The 20,162-nt window shown below is 41.0% G+C and overlaps 1 protein-coding gene across 1 annotated transcript in view; it reads left to right on the top strand.

Moving 5' to 3' along the window:
* The first annotated feature begins 329 nt into the window (after positions 1-329).
* Positions 330-20,162, top strand: part of LOC132825892 (transmembrane channel-like protein 2-A) — a 98,050-nt gene continuing 78,217 nt past the window's right edge. The window contains exons 1-2 of the mRNA XM_060841505.1: positions 330-381; positions 11,664-12,135. Coding sequence (XP_060697488.1) covers positions 330-381; positions 11,664-12,135 — 524 coding nt within the window. The remainder of the gene's footprint in view (positions 382-11,663; positions 12,136-20,162) is intronic.

The following is a 20,162-nucleotide window of genomic DNA, read 5'->3' on the forward strand; positions in this document are numbered from 1 at the left end:
AATTTAATGGAATTGAACACATAAAGGAAAGTCAATATTGAAATGCCCAGCAATTTGCAACATTATTGTTTTACAATTGTTGAACAGCTCAGGTGCCAAGTGCAAGAAGAACCTCATCGGCTTGTACTCATGTCCTCCCCCCGCCTGTTGCTGGAGTCATATTCCACCGGGAGTGTGACAGCACGGCGGCAGAGCCGGGAGCCCAATCCTGCCCAAGGCTGCTGTCAGATCCCAGCAAGTCGTGTACACAAGATGCCCGCCAGCACTTTTTGAGTTCAAACAACGGGGAAACGTTTCTTTTATCGCCAAGTTAGTGAAACGAGGTGATCATGGTCAATACAAATAAAACCAAGAAAAATAATCATGACGATTTGGAAAAGGGTGAGTATCCTGTGTGCTGATAAAACACTTGGCTCCTACACCAAGTTTGGGCAGCAATCGTTGTGCACTGTCAATTGTTCAATTCAATCTCTGGGTCGACGGGCTTTCTGAATAGGGAAACCTCGGTGATGTTATTCTGTTATGATGTAAAATCGGGAAGGGAGACACTCAACTGTTGGAAAGGCAAGAATAGCTTCACTTGTGATTCTAATGAAGGATGGTTTTGTTCTCACAATTTCAAGCCATGGGTTTTAAAATGCCATATCAGTGTGGACACTAACTAAGGAACAGATAAGCTTTGTCCTAAAAAGAGTAGAAAGCAAAGGGAAGTGATGTTTCTCAGACTTGGGGGGTGTATATTGTGGTATTTTGCAGGGACCTTGGCATTAGGAGAGCATTTTGAGATAGATTTCAGCATTTGCAGATGGCAGAAAACTCTGAAATGCAGTAAATAATGGGAATGATGGAGACTTCAGGTGGACATAGACTCGTGAAATGGGTCGACTTTGGGAGGTGACATTTAAAGATGTGAGATGATGCATTTTAGTCAAAAAATGCGAACAGCCAATAGAAACTCAATGACATGGTGTTTACGAGGGCTGCAGAACTGAAGATACCTGTAGCATATCTATACACAATGTTGAAGGCAACAGGGCAAGTTGAGATGTTGAAAAGAGTATGTTTGGATAAGTTTAAATACTTATAATTGAGATGCAGGTTGGAGCTTTCCTGGTCCAAGGGTGATAGGCTGGGAGCTCGGAGTTGCTGTTAATATATTGGGGGAAACCATCAGAAGAAAAGTACATTGTCTTCCCATTGCCATGGTATAGTGCCAATAGCAGAGGTCTCTGTGCATGGCTACCCTGTACGCACAAAGTTAGCTCATTTAATTGACTAATTAAGGCTCAGTTTCCCCCACCACTGGATGATCTTCTACAACCAATCTGTCAGAAATAGCTGCCTTCACAGCAATTGTATCAGTATTACAATGTGAGTTCTCCCATCCCACACATACCCTGATTGCAGGAACTGCCGGCCTGACCTGACTGATTAAAATTAATATATCTAACGCAGGAGGGCAACTCAACATTGAGCCATTGTCTGTTTCAGTTACAATCACAAAGGGGGTGGTACCACATTCCGCATAGGAGGTGAGTAAAAGAAATTAGAGTGCGTGAAATTTGGGAAATAATGCAAGTTCGAAATCGTGATTGGTTAATTGAAAGCAGAAAGTCAAAATATATGGATCATTCTCAGGATGGCAGACTGTTGCTAGTAGGGTACTGCAAGTGTTAGGGTTAGATCCACAACCGTTCGCAATCTGTATAGTTGATTTTGATGTGGAAACAAATTGTAATTTTTTCCATATTTACTGGTGACAAACTTTAATTGTATCACAGGCTTCAAGTGGATATTAGACATGCTAAGTGAATGGGCTAAAGCATGGCAGATAGAATAGAATATAAATCAGTGTCAAACTTTTTATTTTGGTAGAAAGGCAGAAATTTTTTAAGAAGTGAAAACTCAGTTGTGCATGTGTCCATGGGCCAAGAAAAGCTAACGCGTTTGGAACGCATTGCCAGCGGAGGTGGTAGAGGCAGGCATATTAGATTCATTTAAGATGCATCTGGACAGATGCATGAGTAGGTGGGGAGCAGAGGGATACAGATGCTTAGGAATTGACCGACAGGTTTAGACAGTACTTGGAAGGCCAAAGGGCCTGTTCCTGGGCTGTAACTTTTCTTTGTTCACTTTTATTTGTTCTTTGATGACTATAAAACCGTTGATCATCATAAGAACCCTTCTGGTTCAAAAATGTCCTTTAAAGGAAGAAATATGACCTGACCTAAATCTGACTTCATAGCCAATGCAGTCAATATGCTCTCAAAAGCCTCCTGGTGCAATTTATCATGGACAACCAATGTTGGTTTAATCAGTGATGGCCTCATTGCATGAATGAATTGCAAATAAAAGAAGGGTAAGAGACTTCTTTTGTGTGGATTTTCCTTGGAGCAGAGAAGGTTGAAAGGAAATTTAATAGATATGGTCAAAAGCGTGAATAGTTCTGATGAGCAAGTGCTTCCAGTGAAAGAAGGCTTAGGAGTGAAAAGACAGACATTTGTTGATAGACAAAAGATTGAGAGAAGAAATGAGGAAACATTTGTTGCATGATGAGTTGCTAATTTTGACTGCACTGCCTGTAAACGATGATAGAAGACAATTCTTTCATCAATTTTAAGAGAGAATTGAATGTATACTTATAAACAGTGAAAAATACAAGACTGTGGGAAAGCACAGGGAGTAATTGAATAACCTTACCAAAGAACTGTCAGATATGATGGGTGAAGTCCCTTCTGTGATTATAAGATGCCGTGTTTCTATGATCAGCCACTATTCCAGAAGGCTGCAGTTGATATTTTCCAACAGAAAAGGTTTAATTGTAACCAGGAAAGTTAGTTTGTTGGGAAAGAGTTTGTTGTGTGTGTTTGTAAATAATGAATAATAGTTCCATAATTGTTACTAATTACTTAAAGAAGTAATACTAATTATTTTCTTACTCAGTATTGCAATTTCAATTTGTTTACCTAAAAATATCATTAATTAACTTATAAAATAATTTTCTAATTGTACTTTTTGTATCTCTGGTTATTGACTGTTGCCAACAATGTTTGTTTTGCCTAATGTTTGTATTTTTTTATTCTTCAGTCTTAGGTTTGCTTTAGCATTGTCCACATCTATAGTAAAAATGTGAATTCAGGCCAAGTACAATTGGGCACAAATCTGGAAATTTAGTCTGAAGAGTTGGGATTGGGAAGGAAATGGCTGAAACAACAGAGCAGGTGTCCTTTGCCTTATTGACCAAACTGTCCACAAGTTCCTTGCACATATTATCAAAGGTGAGGGTGGAAGAGACAGGAGAGGGTGTTTTAAGTGGGTGTGGTAAACATAAGTGAGTTCACCATTCTAACCCTGATGTTTAAATTATGAAAAAAATCAGTAATATTCACTGCAACTTAATAATGGTTTATATGGATCTGTTGATGGATGAATCAATTGTTCACCAAAATCCAAGTCTCCTTGATTTAATGAAATGTAGGTGAGGAATGGAATGACTCCTAACCTCCTTCCATTTATATGCTTCCAGTATTTAGATGATGCATTTGCTATATTTGAATCTTTGGCTGCATGGAAGAATTTCCTCACAAAAAACTTAATTCCACAATCAAATTAACTGTGGAAATGGAGGAGCCTAACAATCTGCATTTCATTGTTGTGCTTGGTGAAATATCTATGAATGGGCTTTTTTACTATTATCTACTGCAAGTCTGCTTTCACTGGTTGCCTTGGGACTCCTACAGGACCATGCAGCGTAAGATTACCATTATCAGACATTTTATAAATAGAATCTGAGGGATCTTGTGCCTCAGTGGTAGTGTCCCTAAGTCTGGGCCATCTGCTTCAGATAAGTCCCATATGCTCTAGATGTGTGTCATAACATATCTGAACAGGTTGATTTAAAATATTTATCAGTACATTCTGAACCATTTTCTCATGGTTCATCAGAGATTTTTCTGCGCTTTTCCAGCAATACATTTTCAGCTCTGATCTCCTAAAACAGGGTACATCTAAATTATACCACAGGATGATGATTACACTGATCTGATCATGGCTCATTGTATGCACTGCATACTCATGAATGTGTATCATACTCATGCAGATACATTTGGACCTGAAAAGTTCCCCAAATACCACAGACAAGCAGAGTGATCCTATAATCAGAGGATCAAATCTAAGTTCTGTAGTCTTGTAATGTCAGGTGTGAATGATAATAAACAACTAAACAACTGACAAGAGTGTGAGCATCACAAAGTGAAGCCCTCCATGAAACTCACCAAAATTTATACTTTGCTAATTTCCAGTAAAATTCTTTCTGTGAAACAGTACTCAGCATCCTTGTCAACTCCTCAAATAGAGAAGTATCCTATGTCCGAGGATACTTCTCTATTTGCGGTGCTTTCCTAGAGGGATTTGACTGAGACAAGGTGGGGGAAAGGGAAATGGGGAAACTGGAGAAGTCTGAGTTCATCCCTTGTATTTGGAGGGTTCCTAAGCGGAAGATGAGGCGCTCTTCCTCCAGCCGTTGTGTTGCTATGGTCTGGCGATGGAGGAGTCCAAGGACCTGCATATCCTTGGTGGAGTGGGAGAGGGAGTTGAAGTGTTGAGCCACAGGGTGGTTGGGTTGGTTGGTCCGGGTGTCCCAGAGCTGTTCTCTGAAACATTCCGCAAGTAGGCGGCCTGTCTCCCCAATACAGATGAGGCCACATCGGGTGCAGCAGATGCAATAAATGATGTGTATGCAGGTGCAGGTGAATTTGTGGTGGATATGGAAGGATCCCATGGAGCCTTGGAGGGAAGTAAGGGGGAAGGTGTGGGTGCAAGTTTTGCATTTCTTGTGGTTGCAGGGGAAGGTGCAGGGAGTGGAGGTTGGGTTGGTGGGGGGTGTGGACCTGACTAGGGAGTCACGGAGGGAGTGGTCTTTTTGGAACGCTGATAGGGAAGGGAAGGGAAATATATCTCTGGTGGTGGGGTCCTTTTGGAGGTGGCGGAAATGACGACAGATGATACAATGTATATGGAGGTTGGTGGGGTGGTAGGTGAGGACCAGTGGGGTTCCGGTAGGTGAGGACCAGTGGGGTTCTGCTGAAGAGCTTCTGGGCAGAGGAGATTACCTGGGGTTTTTAGAGAGAGAGGGACTCACTGAAATCCTTGAAGAGGGAGGAAGGGAGCTTCTTCAAGGAAGGCATCCTTGCAAGAGGATTCGCAGTAGGTTAAAATCTTTGAGGAGAAAGTGAGGACTGCAGATGCTGGAGATCAGAGCTGAAAATGTGTTGCTAGAAAAGTGCAGCAGGTCAGGCAGCATCTAAGGAGCAGGAGAATCAATGTTTCGGGCATGACCCTGAAGAACTTCTGAGCAGAGGAGATGACCTGGGGTGTACAGTGAGAGAGGGACTCACTGAAATTGTGTGCAGTGAGAGAGGGGCTCACTGAGAGGGTTCATGCCTGGAACATCGATTCTCCTGCTCCTTGGATGCTGCCTGACCTGCTGCGCTTTTCCAGCAACACATTTTCAGCTCTGATCTCCAGCATCTGCAGTCCTCACTTTCTCCATGAAAAGGTTGCCCTTAGGTCCCTTTTAAACCTTTCCCCTCTCATCTTAAACCTACACTGTCTAGTTTTAGACTCCCCTACTCTGGGAAAATGACCTTGTCTATGTACCCTATCCATGATTTTATAAACCTCAATAAGTCACCCTTCAACCTCTGATACTCCAGGGTAAACAGCCCCAGCCTGTTCAGCTTCTCCCTATAGCTCACACCCATGAATCCAAGCAACATCCTTGTAAATCTTTTCTGAATGCTTTCAAGATTCACAACATCCTCCCTATAGGAGGAATGCCACCAATATGCTTGAGGGACTTTCCTTTTATTTGAATGCTAACATTTATAGAGTAAAGATGCTGTATTACCTCTGCACCGTGACACGATAACTGAAATGGTGTCAAATTTACGTGCGGTGCCCCTTGTTCTGACTTATGGAGTGACATGGCTGAGTGGTTAGTCAGGGAACCCAGGGTCCTGGGTTGATTACATCCTCGGCCATCTGTCTATGTGGAGTTTGCACATTCTCCCTATGTCAGTGTAGGTTTTCTCTGGGTGCTTTGGTTTCCTCCCACAGTCCAAAGATACACAGGAAAGGTTACGTGGCTGTGCTAAATTGCCCACAATATCCAGGGATGTGCAGGCTAGGTGGATTTTACAAGGAAGTGTCAGGATGCAGGGATAGGTGGGGAAGTAGATTTGGGTGGGTTGCTCTTCAGAGGGTTGATGAGGACCTGATGGACTGAATGGCCTGCTTCCACACTGAAGGGATTTCATGATTCTAAAAGTGATCCTTGTCTTTGATGCTACTGGCCTACTTCCTTGCCATCCTCAATCTGGAGTCAAACCAGTGCAATGCTCAAGATCTCAATTATGAGCCAAATGCTGGGCAAATGGAACTAGATGAAGTTAGGATATCTGGTCAGCATGGACAAGTTGGACTGAGGGTTTTCTATGCTGTGCATCTTTAGGCTTCTAATATATCATGATCAGACAATGGCTGAATATTCTGGGGTGCTAAAGTCATACACCAAAAGGAATTGTCTGCGCGTCATCTAAGGAAATGCACAAAATTTCAACAGCATCAGAAATTGAAAAATACCTGGTACAATAAGGCACAAGCAATTAGATTGTCAAATTTGTATATGGGATTAATGAGCTCATTAATTGAGAGAAAGGTATTGAGAGTTTCAGCGTCCATAGTCCTGTGCTCTACTCAGCTTTCTTGGCATGTCAGAATGATGCTGTACAGAGGTTACAAAGTAACACAAATTCTGGGAAGGTAAGGAGTCCCATCACACTTATCTCTTACCTTTCTCCACCTCTGCCTATCCTTAACATTTTCTATTTGAATAAAACTAATGTTATCAAAAACTACAAGCTTCTTGTAACCATGGAGCCATTCCAGCACAAAACATGATTTGTGTTCTGAAAGACATTCCAGAATTCCTATATTTTCTGCAGTTGCAAGGTGTCACAAAGAAATGTACTTTCCAGACTTGTGTTTTTAAAAGTTCAGTTATGTCTTCCTTAGCTCCTTATACGGTTGCAAAATGGTGGAAATTTATTAAGAATAAAGCAATATCCTAGTTACTTTATTATTTTGCATAATGATCAAAGTGATAATTCAAATAATCATCACAGAGTAATGTCAAATTTTCTCCTGCAGTTGGAATTCAGATAGATGCTGATGAAATGACTGAGACAGAAGAAGAAGAAGAAGAAGAAGAAGATGATGATGATGATGATGATGATGATGATGATGGTAAGATAAAGATAATTAATTTTAAAAATTGTCAGAGGCTCATCAATATTAGGCCATATAAAAGCTAATCTTGTCATTTGTTGTATTTAACAGTAACATTCTAAGTCAAGCATTGAAACAGTGAATTTTGCTGGTCTAATGTAATAAGATACCAGCCTTGGCTCACTGTTATGCTTTTTCCTCCTTAGTTGGATGGCTGTGGCTTCAAGCCACAGTCACCAAACATGATTCTAGGATGGTGTGTTGCTTCACTTGTGCTAGAGTCAAAGAGGCTCATTCATTTTGGGGAAGGTGAACAAGATTATGGTCTACATTAGTACCAGGGACTGAAATAGGATGGGGATGTTGTCCTGCAATCACTGTTAACAGAGCTAAATAGAAAGTAACAAATGTAATAGATTATTACCAATGCCACATGCAAGTAAGTACAGAAATGGGAGGATAAGGCAAATGAATGTGTGGCTGGAAAGATGTTGCAGGAGGGAGGGTTTTAGGTTCCTGGCACACTGGGATGGGCTCTATGGAAGATGGGACTAGTACTACTCAAACATATTTCACCGAAACAGAGCTGAGACTGAGTTCCTTGTGGGGCATTTTGCTAATGCTGTTGGGAGAAACTTGGCAGAGGTATGGGAACCGAGAGAGTAAATTGGAGAACTGTTACCATTCTATACTAAGTACTTGCAGACACTGGTGCAGTGTTAAGTGAGAAAGTAATGGAATGGGTTGTTTGCATGCATGTGAATGTACAGAGAGGATATCATAGACAGTTCAAGGACAGAAGCAACTTAGCTAGAACTAAAATGTAAAAAGGGTGCCGTTACATTGTTCAGTGTAAACTATAGAACAATAACTAGTGGGATGAATGTAGACGAGCAAGTTTGCATATTAAAGAAGCAAAATGGGATTATGAGAAAGTCTGTCATGTTGGACCTAAATAGGAATCCCAAAGTCTGCTAGAAGAAAGTGAGACTGGGCATTGCAAATGCACTGGCCATAATTTCCTAGACTCAGAGATGGTACCAGAGGATTGAAAAATTGCAGATATTACGATCCTGTTCAAGAAAGGGTATAAGGAATTGTCTAGAAATTACTGAGCAATCAGTTCAACTTCAGAGTTGGGGAAGCTTTTGGAAACAATTATACAGAATAGAAATAGTAGTCACATGGAAAAAGGGGGTTGATTAGGAAGAATTGGCATGGATTTCTAACCATGGGTGTTCAAGATATGAAGTAAGGATTGATAAGGTTAATGTATATGGACTTTCAAAAGGCATTTGATACACACAACAGAATAATAAGAAATGCTACAGTGCATGGAATAGAATGGACAAAGGAAGTGCAGATATAAAATTGGCTGAGTGATAGGAAACAGAGTAATGGAGGATGGATATTTTCAGATTGGAGGAAAGTTTGTAGTGGAGTTCTTCATGGCTTGGAATTTGGATAGATGTTTAAAGAATTGCTGAGCATGAACACATTCCTCCCTGTTGGTTTCCCATCCCCAGACTTCTCCCCCACCAATCCCCCATATCCTATTCTGCATAAGTTGCTTCCAGCATAGCCAACCCCATTTCAGCTGTTTACAATTCTCCTTAACACCATTCAAAATTTACTTTTCTCATGGATTACTATCAGCAATGCCTTTTTCTGCTTCCTAATTTATTTTCTCTCTCTAGGCCCCATCTTCACCTATCTGACTCATTCCTTCATCAGCTTCCCCTCAGTGCTGCCCAATCTCCCCCCAGCATCAAATTCAATCCCATCACTTTCCAGCTGCTTTCAGTTCCACATGAAGGATCAGTGGACTTGAAACATTAACTCTGTTTTCTCTCCCCTGATGCTGCCAAACGAGCTGAGCTCCTCCACTATTTTCTGTTTGTACGTTGGTGTTTGGAACATGCTTGTCCTGTTATACATCTAGATCTTGGTGTGCTGGGGACCATTTCAAAGTTTGCAGATGATATAAAACTTGTAAGCATTATAAACTGTGGGGAGGACTGTTATAGAATTTAAAATGGAGATAGATAAATTGGTGGAGTGGGCAGATACTTGATGTTCAATGCAGAAATGTATAACGTGATACATTTTGTTAGGAAGAATGTGGACTAAACATAAAAGGGGAACAATTCTAAAGGTGATTAAGGAGCAGAGAACATAAAAGCTAAGTATGGAATTAGACAATTCTGTCCCTCAAACCTGCTTCTTTATTCAGTATGCTCATGGCTGATCTTGTCTTGGCCTCAGTTTCATTCCCCTGCTCACTCCCCATAACTCTTTAACCCAATCTTAATTAAAAATCTATCTCCTCTTCAAATTTATTCAATGTCCCAGTATCCACTGCACTTTGAAGGAGTAAACTCCACACAAGCATGACCCTTTGAGAGAAGGGATTCCTCTTTATCTCTCGATCTGTCATCCCTAGCCTAAAACTATGGCCTCTTGTTCTAACTAGCCCGATAAGGGGCAACATCTGCTTTGCATCTATTTTGTCAACCCTTTTTTGCAACTTACATACATCAATCAGATCTTCTCTCATTTCCCATAATCTCTAGACTGTATAGGCCTGATTTGCTTATAAAACACACCTTTTAGTTTTGGAATTAATTGAATTAATCTTCTCAGAACTGTCTCAATTTGGACTTGGGTGCACATATGCACAGATCACTGAAGGTGGCAGAATGGTTGGAGAGGGCAGTTAGTAAAACATACTTTTTTTTATTAGGGGCATAGAGTACAAGTATAAGGAGGTTATGCTGAGATTGTACAAGCCATTTGTTAGACTTCATCTGGACTATTGAGTACAGTTCTGGGTGACACACTGTAGGAAGGATGTTAATGCATTGGAGAAAAGCTAGAGGAGATTTACAAGTATGGTTCCTGGGATGAGAAATTTCAATTGTAACAATAAACTGCAGAAGCTGGGACTATTCTCCTTGGAGTGAAGAAGCCTTGAAGAGATCTGATAGAAGGTTTCAAAAAATGGGATGTCTGAACAGAACAGATAAGGAGAAACTGTTCCTACTCCCAAGGATTGAGAATGAGAAAGCATGGTTTCAAGTGATTTGCAAAAGTAGCAGGTGCAATGTAAGAAAATGTTTCTTCGCACAATAGTAGTTTGGGTGGAATGTATTGCCTGGGGTTTTTTTTCTCTCTCTCTCTCTTTCTCTCTATCTCTCTCTCTCTCTCTCTCTCCCCCCCCAAGCTCCCTGTCCACCTATTCACTCTATCCTCTCCCCTACTCCCACACCCACCTATTATCAACATAAATATCACCTTTTCCTGGTTATCAATTCTGAAGAAGAGTCACTGGATTTGACACATTAATGCTGTTTTATCTTCATAGATGCTGCCAGACCTGCAGCGTTTCTCCAGCAATTTCTGTTTTTGCTTCTTTCAGATCTCCAGTAACTGCCATTAGAGTTATAGAGTCATAAAACATGGAAACAGGCCCTTTGGCTGAACTCACTCATGCTGACCAAGTTTCCGAAACAGAACGAGTCCCACTTGCCTCCATTTGGCCCATGTCTGGCTAAACCTTTCCTATCCATGTAACTGTCCAAATGTCTTTTAAATGTTGAAATTGTATTCATCTTTAAGGTACCCTTGTAGTTTTGATCCTTTTTGGCCATTTATACTCCCCTTTTATAGTCTCCCCCAATTCTGAAAGTGTCAACTCATATTGAAGTTGGCTTCTGTTTCAGCATCTTGCCAAGGAGCATTACACTTTCAGTAAGCCTAGAACCCTAACACTGGACCAGACAAGACAGAAACCTGTTCTTGTCCTCACCTCACATCTACATGGGGCCACAAGCTCCAGCTGGTAAACTTAGATTGCAAACAGAAGAAGGAACTTTGATTAATTTTTCACTCACAATTTTGCAGAATTGAGGTCAATTACATTGTCTAAGGTGATGGTGTTCAAAACTAGGGAGCACATTTTTAAGGTGGAAGGAGAAAGATTTAAGCAGAACATGAGGGGCAAATTTTCTTTTACACAGAGAGTGGTTAATATGTAGAATGAATTGCCAGAGGGAGTGATGGATGCAGGTACAGGTACAGCATTTAAATGGCATTTGGATAAATACATGAATAGGAAAGGTATCGAAGGAATATGGGCTAAATGCAGGCAGGTGGGGCAAGTTTCATTTGGGAACATGGTCAGCATGGACTAGTTGGATTGAAGGGTCTGTTTCCATGCTCTATCTATCCCGCTACCATGATTGAGATCAGTTATAGAAGCACAGGGGTGGGAATCAAACTTAATCCTTTCTTCCTGTTCTGTCATTTCAGTCATTGGCAGGAACTGAAATGGAAATATTTCTGTTTTATTTTTTGTAACTTTTCTGTCAATGCAGAGGAAGAAGACGTAAAGCAGCCAGCGAAGGTTAGAAAGAAACAAAATACTAGAAAACCATCTAAAACATCTGAAGAGGATGAGGATAATTCGGAAAAAGATACCGAACCCAAAGGAAGAAACAACAGGAGGAGACCTCCAGCTCAGAATGGGATAAGAAAGAACAACAAGAATGATAAAAGTGGTGAAAGTGAAGAAGAAGAAAGCAGAGATACAGCTAAAAATGCAAGGATGAAAGGAAGAAACAAGAAGAATAGTAAAGGAGAGGAAAGTGATGATGACAGTGAATTAGAAGGAGAAAATAAGAAAACAAGGAAGAACCCAGGGCATAACAATAATAGAAATAATAGGAATAATGCCAACAAAAAGCAGAAAGATGAAGATAATAAAAAGATGAAACAAGCAAACAATAAAGGCAATAGAAAGGGTGGAAAAGACAAAGGGAAAGTCAAGAAGAAGGGCAAATCCTCCAGGTATTTGGTTCCTCTTTACTGTGCATGAACATTACACGTGAATTACAATAGATATTATAATAACGCAAAAAGAATCACATGAATGTAAAACAAAATAAATACCAGCTGTATGTAATGTATTTGTTAAGACATAAGGCTACGTATGGTTTTCTTGTCTATACAAATGGAAAACCATTGCTATTTTAAAATGTTCCATCAAATAATGAATGAGCCTTTAATCAAAAGTGTATATACCTAGAAATGTAATACATTGCACTGTTAGATAATGGTATGATTGCCATAGCCTTACGAGGCAATAAGACTGCTCTCTCATTCAAGCCCAAGACGATTAGTGATGGTTTAAACTGAGGTCCTCCATGCTTTAGGCAAGGGGAAAGGTTGAGCTAACCAGCTCAGCTTTCTAATCAAATATGATTATAAAGAGTTAATTAGTAAAAAAAGCAAGGCGATTTTCAAGATCAGAGATGACAAAAAAATATATCCTCTGATACGGCAGGGTGGCTTAGTAGCTAGCTCACAGCAAGAAGGACCCAGGTTCAATTCAACATTCGGTCAACTATGTGGCATTTGCGCATTGTCCTCATGTCTACATGGATTTCTTCCAGGTACTCCGGTGTCCTCCCACATTCCAAAGGTATGTAGATTAGATGGATTGGCCATGCTAAATTTCCCATAGTGTCCAGGAGTATATGGATTAGCATGGGATGGAATGGGGGTGGGTCTGGGTGGAAGGCTGTTCGGGGGGTCAGTGTGGACTCGATGGGTTGAATGGTCTGCTTCCGCCCTTTGAGGATTCTATGATTCTGACTCTGTCCCATACGTCTACATGCCCCATTGTGGTCTGCAACTGGACTTTACTTATCACAGTACTGAAAGAAAGGAATAAAAATTTAAAGTATATTAAATAAAAATAGAAAATGTTTGAAGTAGAATTAAGGTCTGTCAATAACTGAAAGTTTTGGGTGTAATTTTATGTTAACACTTTGAAATCTGATTTAGGGTTATGACACTACTTTCTCGTTGCACATGTTTCTGAAGTACTACAAGTTTCCATTATTTTCTATTTTTATTACAGATGTCTAGCATATGGTGCATACGTTTAATCAATGAAATTAAACTTTCATGTTTGTAGCAAATATTGTTTAGGTGAATTGGGCAATATCTCAAAACATTTTTGAATCACGATAAACCACCAGAGTGGAACTATTTGATGTGGTATGAGTAGAAAAATCGTATTTAAATTGCTGAAAAATGGGATACTCATTATTTCAAAGGAATGGAAACATGTTTGCACATATGTATGGGAATCAGGAGAGAATTCCAGACAGGAATTCCAGAATGACTAGTGTATAGTACATAGGATTGGTGATGTATAGGTGCAGATTGGCATGCAGCGTTATCATGCTGTGATAGTAACAGAGATGTAGTTAAAGAAAGAGGAGGACCGAGAGCTAAATGTTTCTGAAAGCAAGGTATTCAGGAAAGATACCAAAAGGAAGAGCAGGATGTATCAGTGACAGTACTGATTAGGGAGAGCACTGCAATACTGGTGAAAGACAATAGTGCAGAGGATTAATGGGAAAATTCGATATAGCAATTTGGCTTGACCTAAGGAACAAAAATGTGCAATTGCATTGTTCAGTGTAGTCTATACTGAAAATGTGTTGCTGGAAAAGCGCAGCAGGTCAGGCAGCATCCAAGGAGCAGGAGAGTTGATGTTTCAGGCATGAGGCCTTCTTCAGAAATGGCTCAGCTCGGGACAACGCTCTCACATTCCTGAAGAAGGGCTCATGCCCGAAACGTCGATTCTCCTCCTTGGATGCTGCCTGATCTGCTGCGCTTTTCCAGCAACACATTTTCAGCTCTGATCTCCAGCATCTGCAGTCCTCACTTTCTCCTCAGTGTAGTCGATAGGCCAGCAACTAATGGAGAGGAATTAAGAGGAAGAAATCTGCAAGAAAATTACAAAGAACTAGCAAACTATGAAAGTGTTATAATCGGATAGTTTAATTATTGGTGTAGGAGACAATCCTAAGGGATAGGATTACATGGATTTGAAAGATTAGGACTGATTAGGCATAGTCAGTGTGGCTTTGTGCGTGGGAAGACACGTATCACAAATTTGATTGAATTTTTTGAAGAAGTAACAAAGAGGATTGATGAGGGCTGAGAGGTAGACATGATCTATGTGGAGCTAAGAACAAGGACCGCAGAAGCTGGAAACCAGAGTCTAGATTAGAGTGGTGCTGGAAAAACACAGCAGGTCAGGCAGCATCCGAGGAGCAGGACAATCGACGTTTGGGGCAAAAGCCCTTCATCAAGAATAGAGGCAGGATGCTTGCAGAGTGGAGAGATAAATGAGAGGGGGGTGGGAGTGGGGAGAAAGTAGCACAGAGTACAATAGGTGAATGGGGGTGGGGATGGAGGTGATAGGTCAGAGAGGAGGGTGGGGGAAGGTAGCAAAGAATACAATGGGTGAATAGGAGTGGGGATGAAGGTGATAGGTCAGAGAAGAGGGTGGAGTGGATAGGTGGAAAGGACAGTAGGCAGGTAGGACAAGTCATGGGGATGGTGCTAAGCTGAAGGTTGGAGCTGGGGTGAGGTGGGGGAAGGAGAAATGAGGAAACTGGTGAAATCTACATTGATGCCCTGGGGTTAAAGTGTTCCGAGGTGGAAGATGAGGCATTCTTCCTCCAGGTGTTGGGTGGTGAGGGAGCGGCGGTGGAGGAGGCCCAGGACCTGCATGTCCTCGGCAGAGTGGGAGGGGGATTTGAAATGTTGGGTCACAGGGCGGTGGAGTTGATTGGTGCGGGTGTCCCGGAGATGTTCCCTAAAGCGCTCTGCTAGGAGGCATCCAGTCTCCCCAATGTAGAGGAGACAGCATCGGGAGCAACGGATACAATAAATGATATTGGTGGATGTGCAGGTAAAGCTTTGATGGATGTGGAAGGCTCCTTTAGGGCCTTGGATGGAGGTGAGGGAGGAGGTGTGGGCGCAGGTTTTACAATTCCTGCGGTGGCAGGGGAAAGTGCCAGGATGGGAAGGTGGGTTGTGGGGGGGTGGGTTGGACCTGACCAGGTGGTCATGGAGGGAACGGTCTTTGCAGAAAGCAGAAATAGGTGGGGAGGGAAATATATCCCTGGAGGTGGGGTCCATTTGGAGGTGGCGGAAATGTTGTCAGATGATGTGGTTTATGTGAAGGTTGATAGGGTGGAAGGTGAGCACCAGGGGGTTTCTGTCCTTGTTATGGTTGGAGGGGTGGAGTTTGAGGGTGGAAGTGCGAGATGTGGACGAGATGCGTTGGAGGGCATCTTTAACCACGTGCGGTCTCTAAAGAAGGAGGCCATCTGGTGTGTTCTGTAGTGGAATTGGTCCTCCTGGAAGCAGATACAGTGGAGGCGGAGAAATTGGGAATATGGGATGGCATTTTTGCAGGAGGTAGGGTGGGAAGAGGTGTAATCCAGGTAGCTGTGGGAGTCGGTGGGTTTGTAAAAAATGCCAGTGCCAAGTCGGTTGTCATTAATGGAGATGAGAGGTCCAGGAAGGGGAGGGAGGTGTCAGAGATGGTCCAGGTGAATTTAAGGCCATGGTGGAATGTGTTATGGTCTTCAGTAAGGCATTCAACAAGGCTCCTCATGGGAGACTAGTTAGCCAGGTTCGATCTCATGGACTACAGGGAGAACTAGCCATTTGGATACAGACTGGCTTGAAGGTAGAAGACGGTGGTGGTTGTGGTGAAGGTGGTGGTGGACGGTTGTTTTTCATAATGGAGGCCAGTGACTAGTGGAGTGCCACAAGGATCGGTGCTGGATTTACTGCTTTTTGTCATTTATATAAATGATTTAGATGCGAGCATGAGAGGTAGAGTTAGTAAGTTTGCAAATGACACCAAAGTTGGAGGTGTAGTGGACAGCAAAGAAGGTTACCTCAGATTACAACAGGATCTGGACCAGATGGGCTAATGGGCTGAGGAGTGGCAGATGGAGTTAAATTTAGATAAATGCGAGGTGCTGCATTTTGGAAAAGCAAATCAGGACAGGTCTTATACTCTTATTGTAAGGTCCTAGGGAGTGTTGCTGAATAAAGAAATCTTGGAATGCAGGTTCATAGCTCCTTGAAAGTAGAGTTGTAGGTAGATAGGATAGTGAAGAAGGCATTTGGTGTTCTTTCCTTTATTGGTCAGAGCATTGAGTATAGGAGTTGGGAGGTCATGTTGCAGCAATACAGGACTTTGGTTAGACCACTTTTGGGATATTGCATGCAATTCTGATCTTCTTCCCATTGGAAGCATGTTATTAAATTTGAAAGGGTTCAGAAAAGATTTACAAGGATGTTGCCAGGGTTGAAGGATTTGAGCTATGGGGAGAGGCTGAAGAGGTTGGAGCTGTTTTCCCTGGAGTGTCGGAGGCTGAGGGGTGACATTATAGAAGTTTATAAAATCATGAGGGGCATGGATAGGATAAATAAACAAGGTCTTTTCCCTGGGGTGGGGGAGTCCAGAACTAGAGGGCATAGGTTTAGGGTGAGAGGGGAAAGATATGAAAGGGACCTCAGGGACAATTTTATCACACAGAGGGTGATGTGTGTATGGAATGAGCTGCCAAAGGATGTGTGGAGGCTGGTACAATTACAGCATTTAAAAGACATTTGGGTGGGCATGTGAATAGGAAGCTTTCAGAGGCATATATGCCAGGTGCTGGTAAATGGGACTAGATTAAGTTAGGATATCTGGTCAGCATGGATGAGTTGAATGAAAGGATCTGTTTCCATGCTGTAAATCTCTATGACTCTATGACTGTAGACTATGATCGTGGTAATATAAAGGACACAGAGGAGTAAACATTGCTAGATAGTGTTCTTTTTCTACAACAGTGTGACCACTCCAGTGGGAAAGGAGGCACTGTTAAACCTGCTTGGCAGTAAGTTGGGCCAATTAGATCACGAGTCAGTAGGGCACCATTTCAAAAACAGTAATCCTTTTGTCATACAGTTTAAGATGATGATTGAAAAGAAAAGTAAACAATTCAGAAAAAGAATAATTACCAGGGGAAGCCCTGATGCTCATGGAGAAAGAATGGAGCTGGGTTGGATAACTGAAGGTGATGGGTAAAACTTTAACAATATGCTACCTTCAATGATGGGATGTTTCCAGCACAGGCAGGGTATAGTCCATCAAAAAGTAGGACAAACAAATCTAGCACTCTCTGAATAAAAGTGGAGATAAGAATATGTGTGTTGTATTATTGCATTGATCTCAGAAAAGCAATGTTCCTTTAAGGCAGATAGCATCACTACATGTGGTTTCTAGTGTAAAGCTCTTTGCCTCACCTTCAGTGTAGCATGAAGTCAGCCAGTTAGACAGCCATGTGTAATGTTACAATGATGTAATGCAGCTGCAACACTAGTAGGCCTCAAACCCAGACTATATGTAAGTCTAATATCTTATAACGATGTAAATAGTCAGTATTGTCAGTAAACCTCAAGACAGCTTAACATTTGTGTCGACTTCAGAATTTACATGCTTGAATTCATGTAATAGCAGGAAAAATCTGATGAAACTATTGACCAATTCATTGACAGACTTTGCAAAGTTACAAATATGATTTCACCAAAGCTGACCCAGCTGAAAGGTATGTGGAACTATAGAAAGTATTATTGCTGTTAAACCCATTAAGTCCCTCCAAAATCCAGTTTTAGACAAACCCAAAGAATATGCCATCGGCATTTGGTTGGGGAAGGAAGTAAATTCGAAGTAATTTTGGCAAGTCAGCAGCATTTACAGGTGCTTGACTCTGCAACAATGATTAAAACAATCACCAGGTTTAGTTAAGCATCCAAATCTTGTGGAGATGTGGATTGTCTCAAGCCTCTACCCCCAAAGAACGCCCAGCGTATAATGATGCATGCAAGCAAGCTATGCTCTGCAAGAGAACATTGGGCAAAAATGTGAAAGAATTCCAATTGCACAAAGAAACACAGATGACAATACAAAGCTCCATGCAAAGAGTCAGCTTAGGAACAAAGACATTTCCATAGTTCTAGACAGATAAGGATTCCATTCAGATAGTACATGTACAGATATAGTACACTACCTAGATACATTCAGAAAAGCTGATCTGTACCTCCATTCAAGTGATATGCCCCAAACGGAATTGACAATATGCATTATGTGCCAAGATTGACGCTGCTGCAATTACAAAAAAAAATCTCATCATGGATCTTACAAGATTTGTTCAGGAAACTGACACAATGTGACACCGTCCACATATGATAAGGCTAACTGCTTACAATGGATCTGGTTTCCCATGCATTGGTATTATCCATTGCAAATTATATAAGGTGTATATATGTGTGCATATATATATTTGGATTTGATTAGTGATGTATGTTTTGGTCTTTGTGTATGAGGGAGTTTAATGGGATAATGGGGATTTATTTGCATTGGTAAAGCTTTACAAGTGGACAGAGTAAGCATGGAGAAGTGTTAGCTTGCTTTCTGCTTAGAAGAATCAGGAATTGGTTTGTCTTTGCTTATAAGGAAATCCCATTGCTTAGAAAATTCTGTTTATCAATTCGCAGAATCCTGACTGAAATTAAATGCATGAAATAGTTTCTCCTAGATAAAGTTGTAGTTTAGAACTGTGAGGAAATAGGTTCCCATAATATAAAGATGTTAGCTTGAAAATTCAGAACCAGAAGTGTGTGGTTAGAACTCTGAAAGGTTGATTAAAAGTTCAGAAAGTTTAAGCTCAATCAACAAAGAGGTTACCAAACTCTCAGGGCTGAGAATTGAATGTAAAAGTTAAGTCAAATCTATTGATGTGATAGAGGAATGAACTTTCTCAGGTATTTGAGTACAGGAAAGCAATGGTGTTGCGATAAATGGGATTATATTTTTACAATGCTTTTTAAAACCTGACAAGTTATGTTGTATGTAAACATGTTTTATCGTCTTTATTTTTCTATTTCAGCTTGTTTTCTTTGACATAACAAACTTGTTTTATTATTAAAAACAAATCTGTAGCATTGCATTTCATTGAAAGACTACCTTAGTAAATTAAGGAAAATATGATCTATCAAGCCAGATTTGGTCTGTAATGACATCATCTGAAAGCATAATAATATGCATTCAGATTTAATGTGGCTGAGTACTGGAATGAAAAAAATACTCACACATGATTCCTATCCTAAAAGAATTTAACTCCAAGTCTCCAGGTGCCAAGCATTTTATGAAGCTCAATGTCAAGAATGGATACTAATCTATCTAGCTTTCTCCAGGGTCACAGGAATTGATAACATTTCAGATCCTATTCAGGGGATGTTGTTTCCTCAGAGTACTATTTACTACTCCATCAAACTGGATATGTTCTAATAACATATGGATTGCATCACTGACGGCAGTCATTAGAAAAACTAAATATGAGTATGGCACAAAGCTCTATCTCCTCATATCAGCAGTAAGGGAATGTGGTGTTCTGAATTCCACATTCCAATTTATCGCAATAAACTGTATTTCCCTTACCTCACAAGAATTATCTGCCTTAGAAATATCCCATGACCCCACCATTCTCACTGCCTTCTGAAACAGAAGGGTTCAAAGTGGTAAAATTGTGTGAGAGAAAAATAAAACCCTCATCCCTTAGTTCTGGATCCACTGAAAAGAATTAATATGTTTTCCACATCCACCTTGTCAAGACCTTTCAGGCTCTTGTAAACTCCACAATGTCCCTATTCTTCAAAACCCGAGCAGAAACTAGATCAGTCTATCCAATCTTTCCTTATCAAGCGACATTTGCATTCTAGATTCCAATCCTGTAAAACTTCTCTGAATGATCTTGCATATATTTGCATTCTTCTTTACATAAGGAGACCAAAACTGATGGGGGATTTCAAGACTAGAGGGCACATTTTTTTTAAGTGAGAGGCGAGAGATTTTAAAAAGACATGAAGGGCAACCTTTTTACACAGCGGGTGGCTTTCATGTGGAATGAACTTCCTGAGGAAGTGGTGGATGTGGGTACAAATAC

Source organism: Hemiscyllium ocellatum, chromosome 2 (assembly GCF_020745735.1).
Source record: "Hemiscyllium ocellatum isolate sHemOce1 chromosome 2, sHemOce1.pat.X.cur, whole genome shotgun sequence".
In the NCBI taxonomy this organism is placed as follows: domain Eukaryota; kingdom Metazoa; phylum Chordata; class Chondrichthyes; order Orectolobiformes; family Hemiscylliidae; genus Hemiscyllium; species Hemiscyllium ocellatum.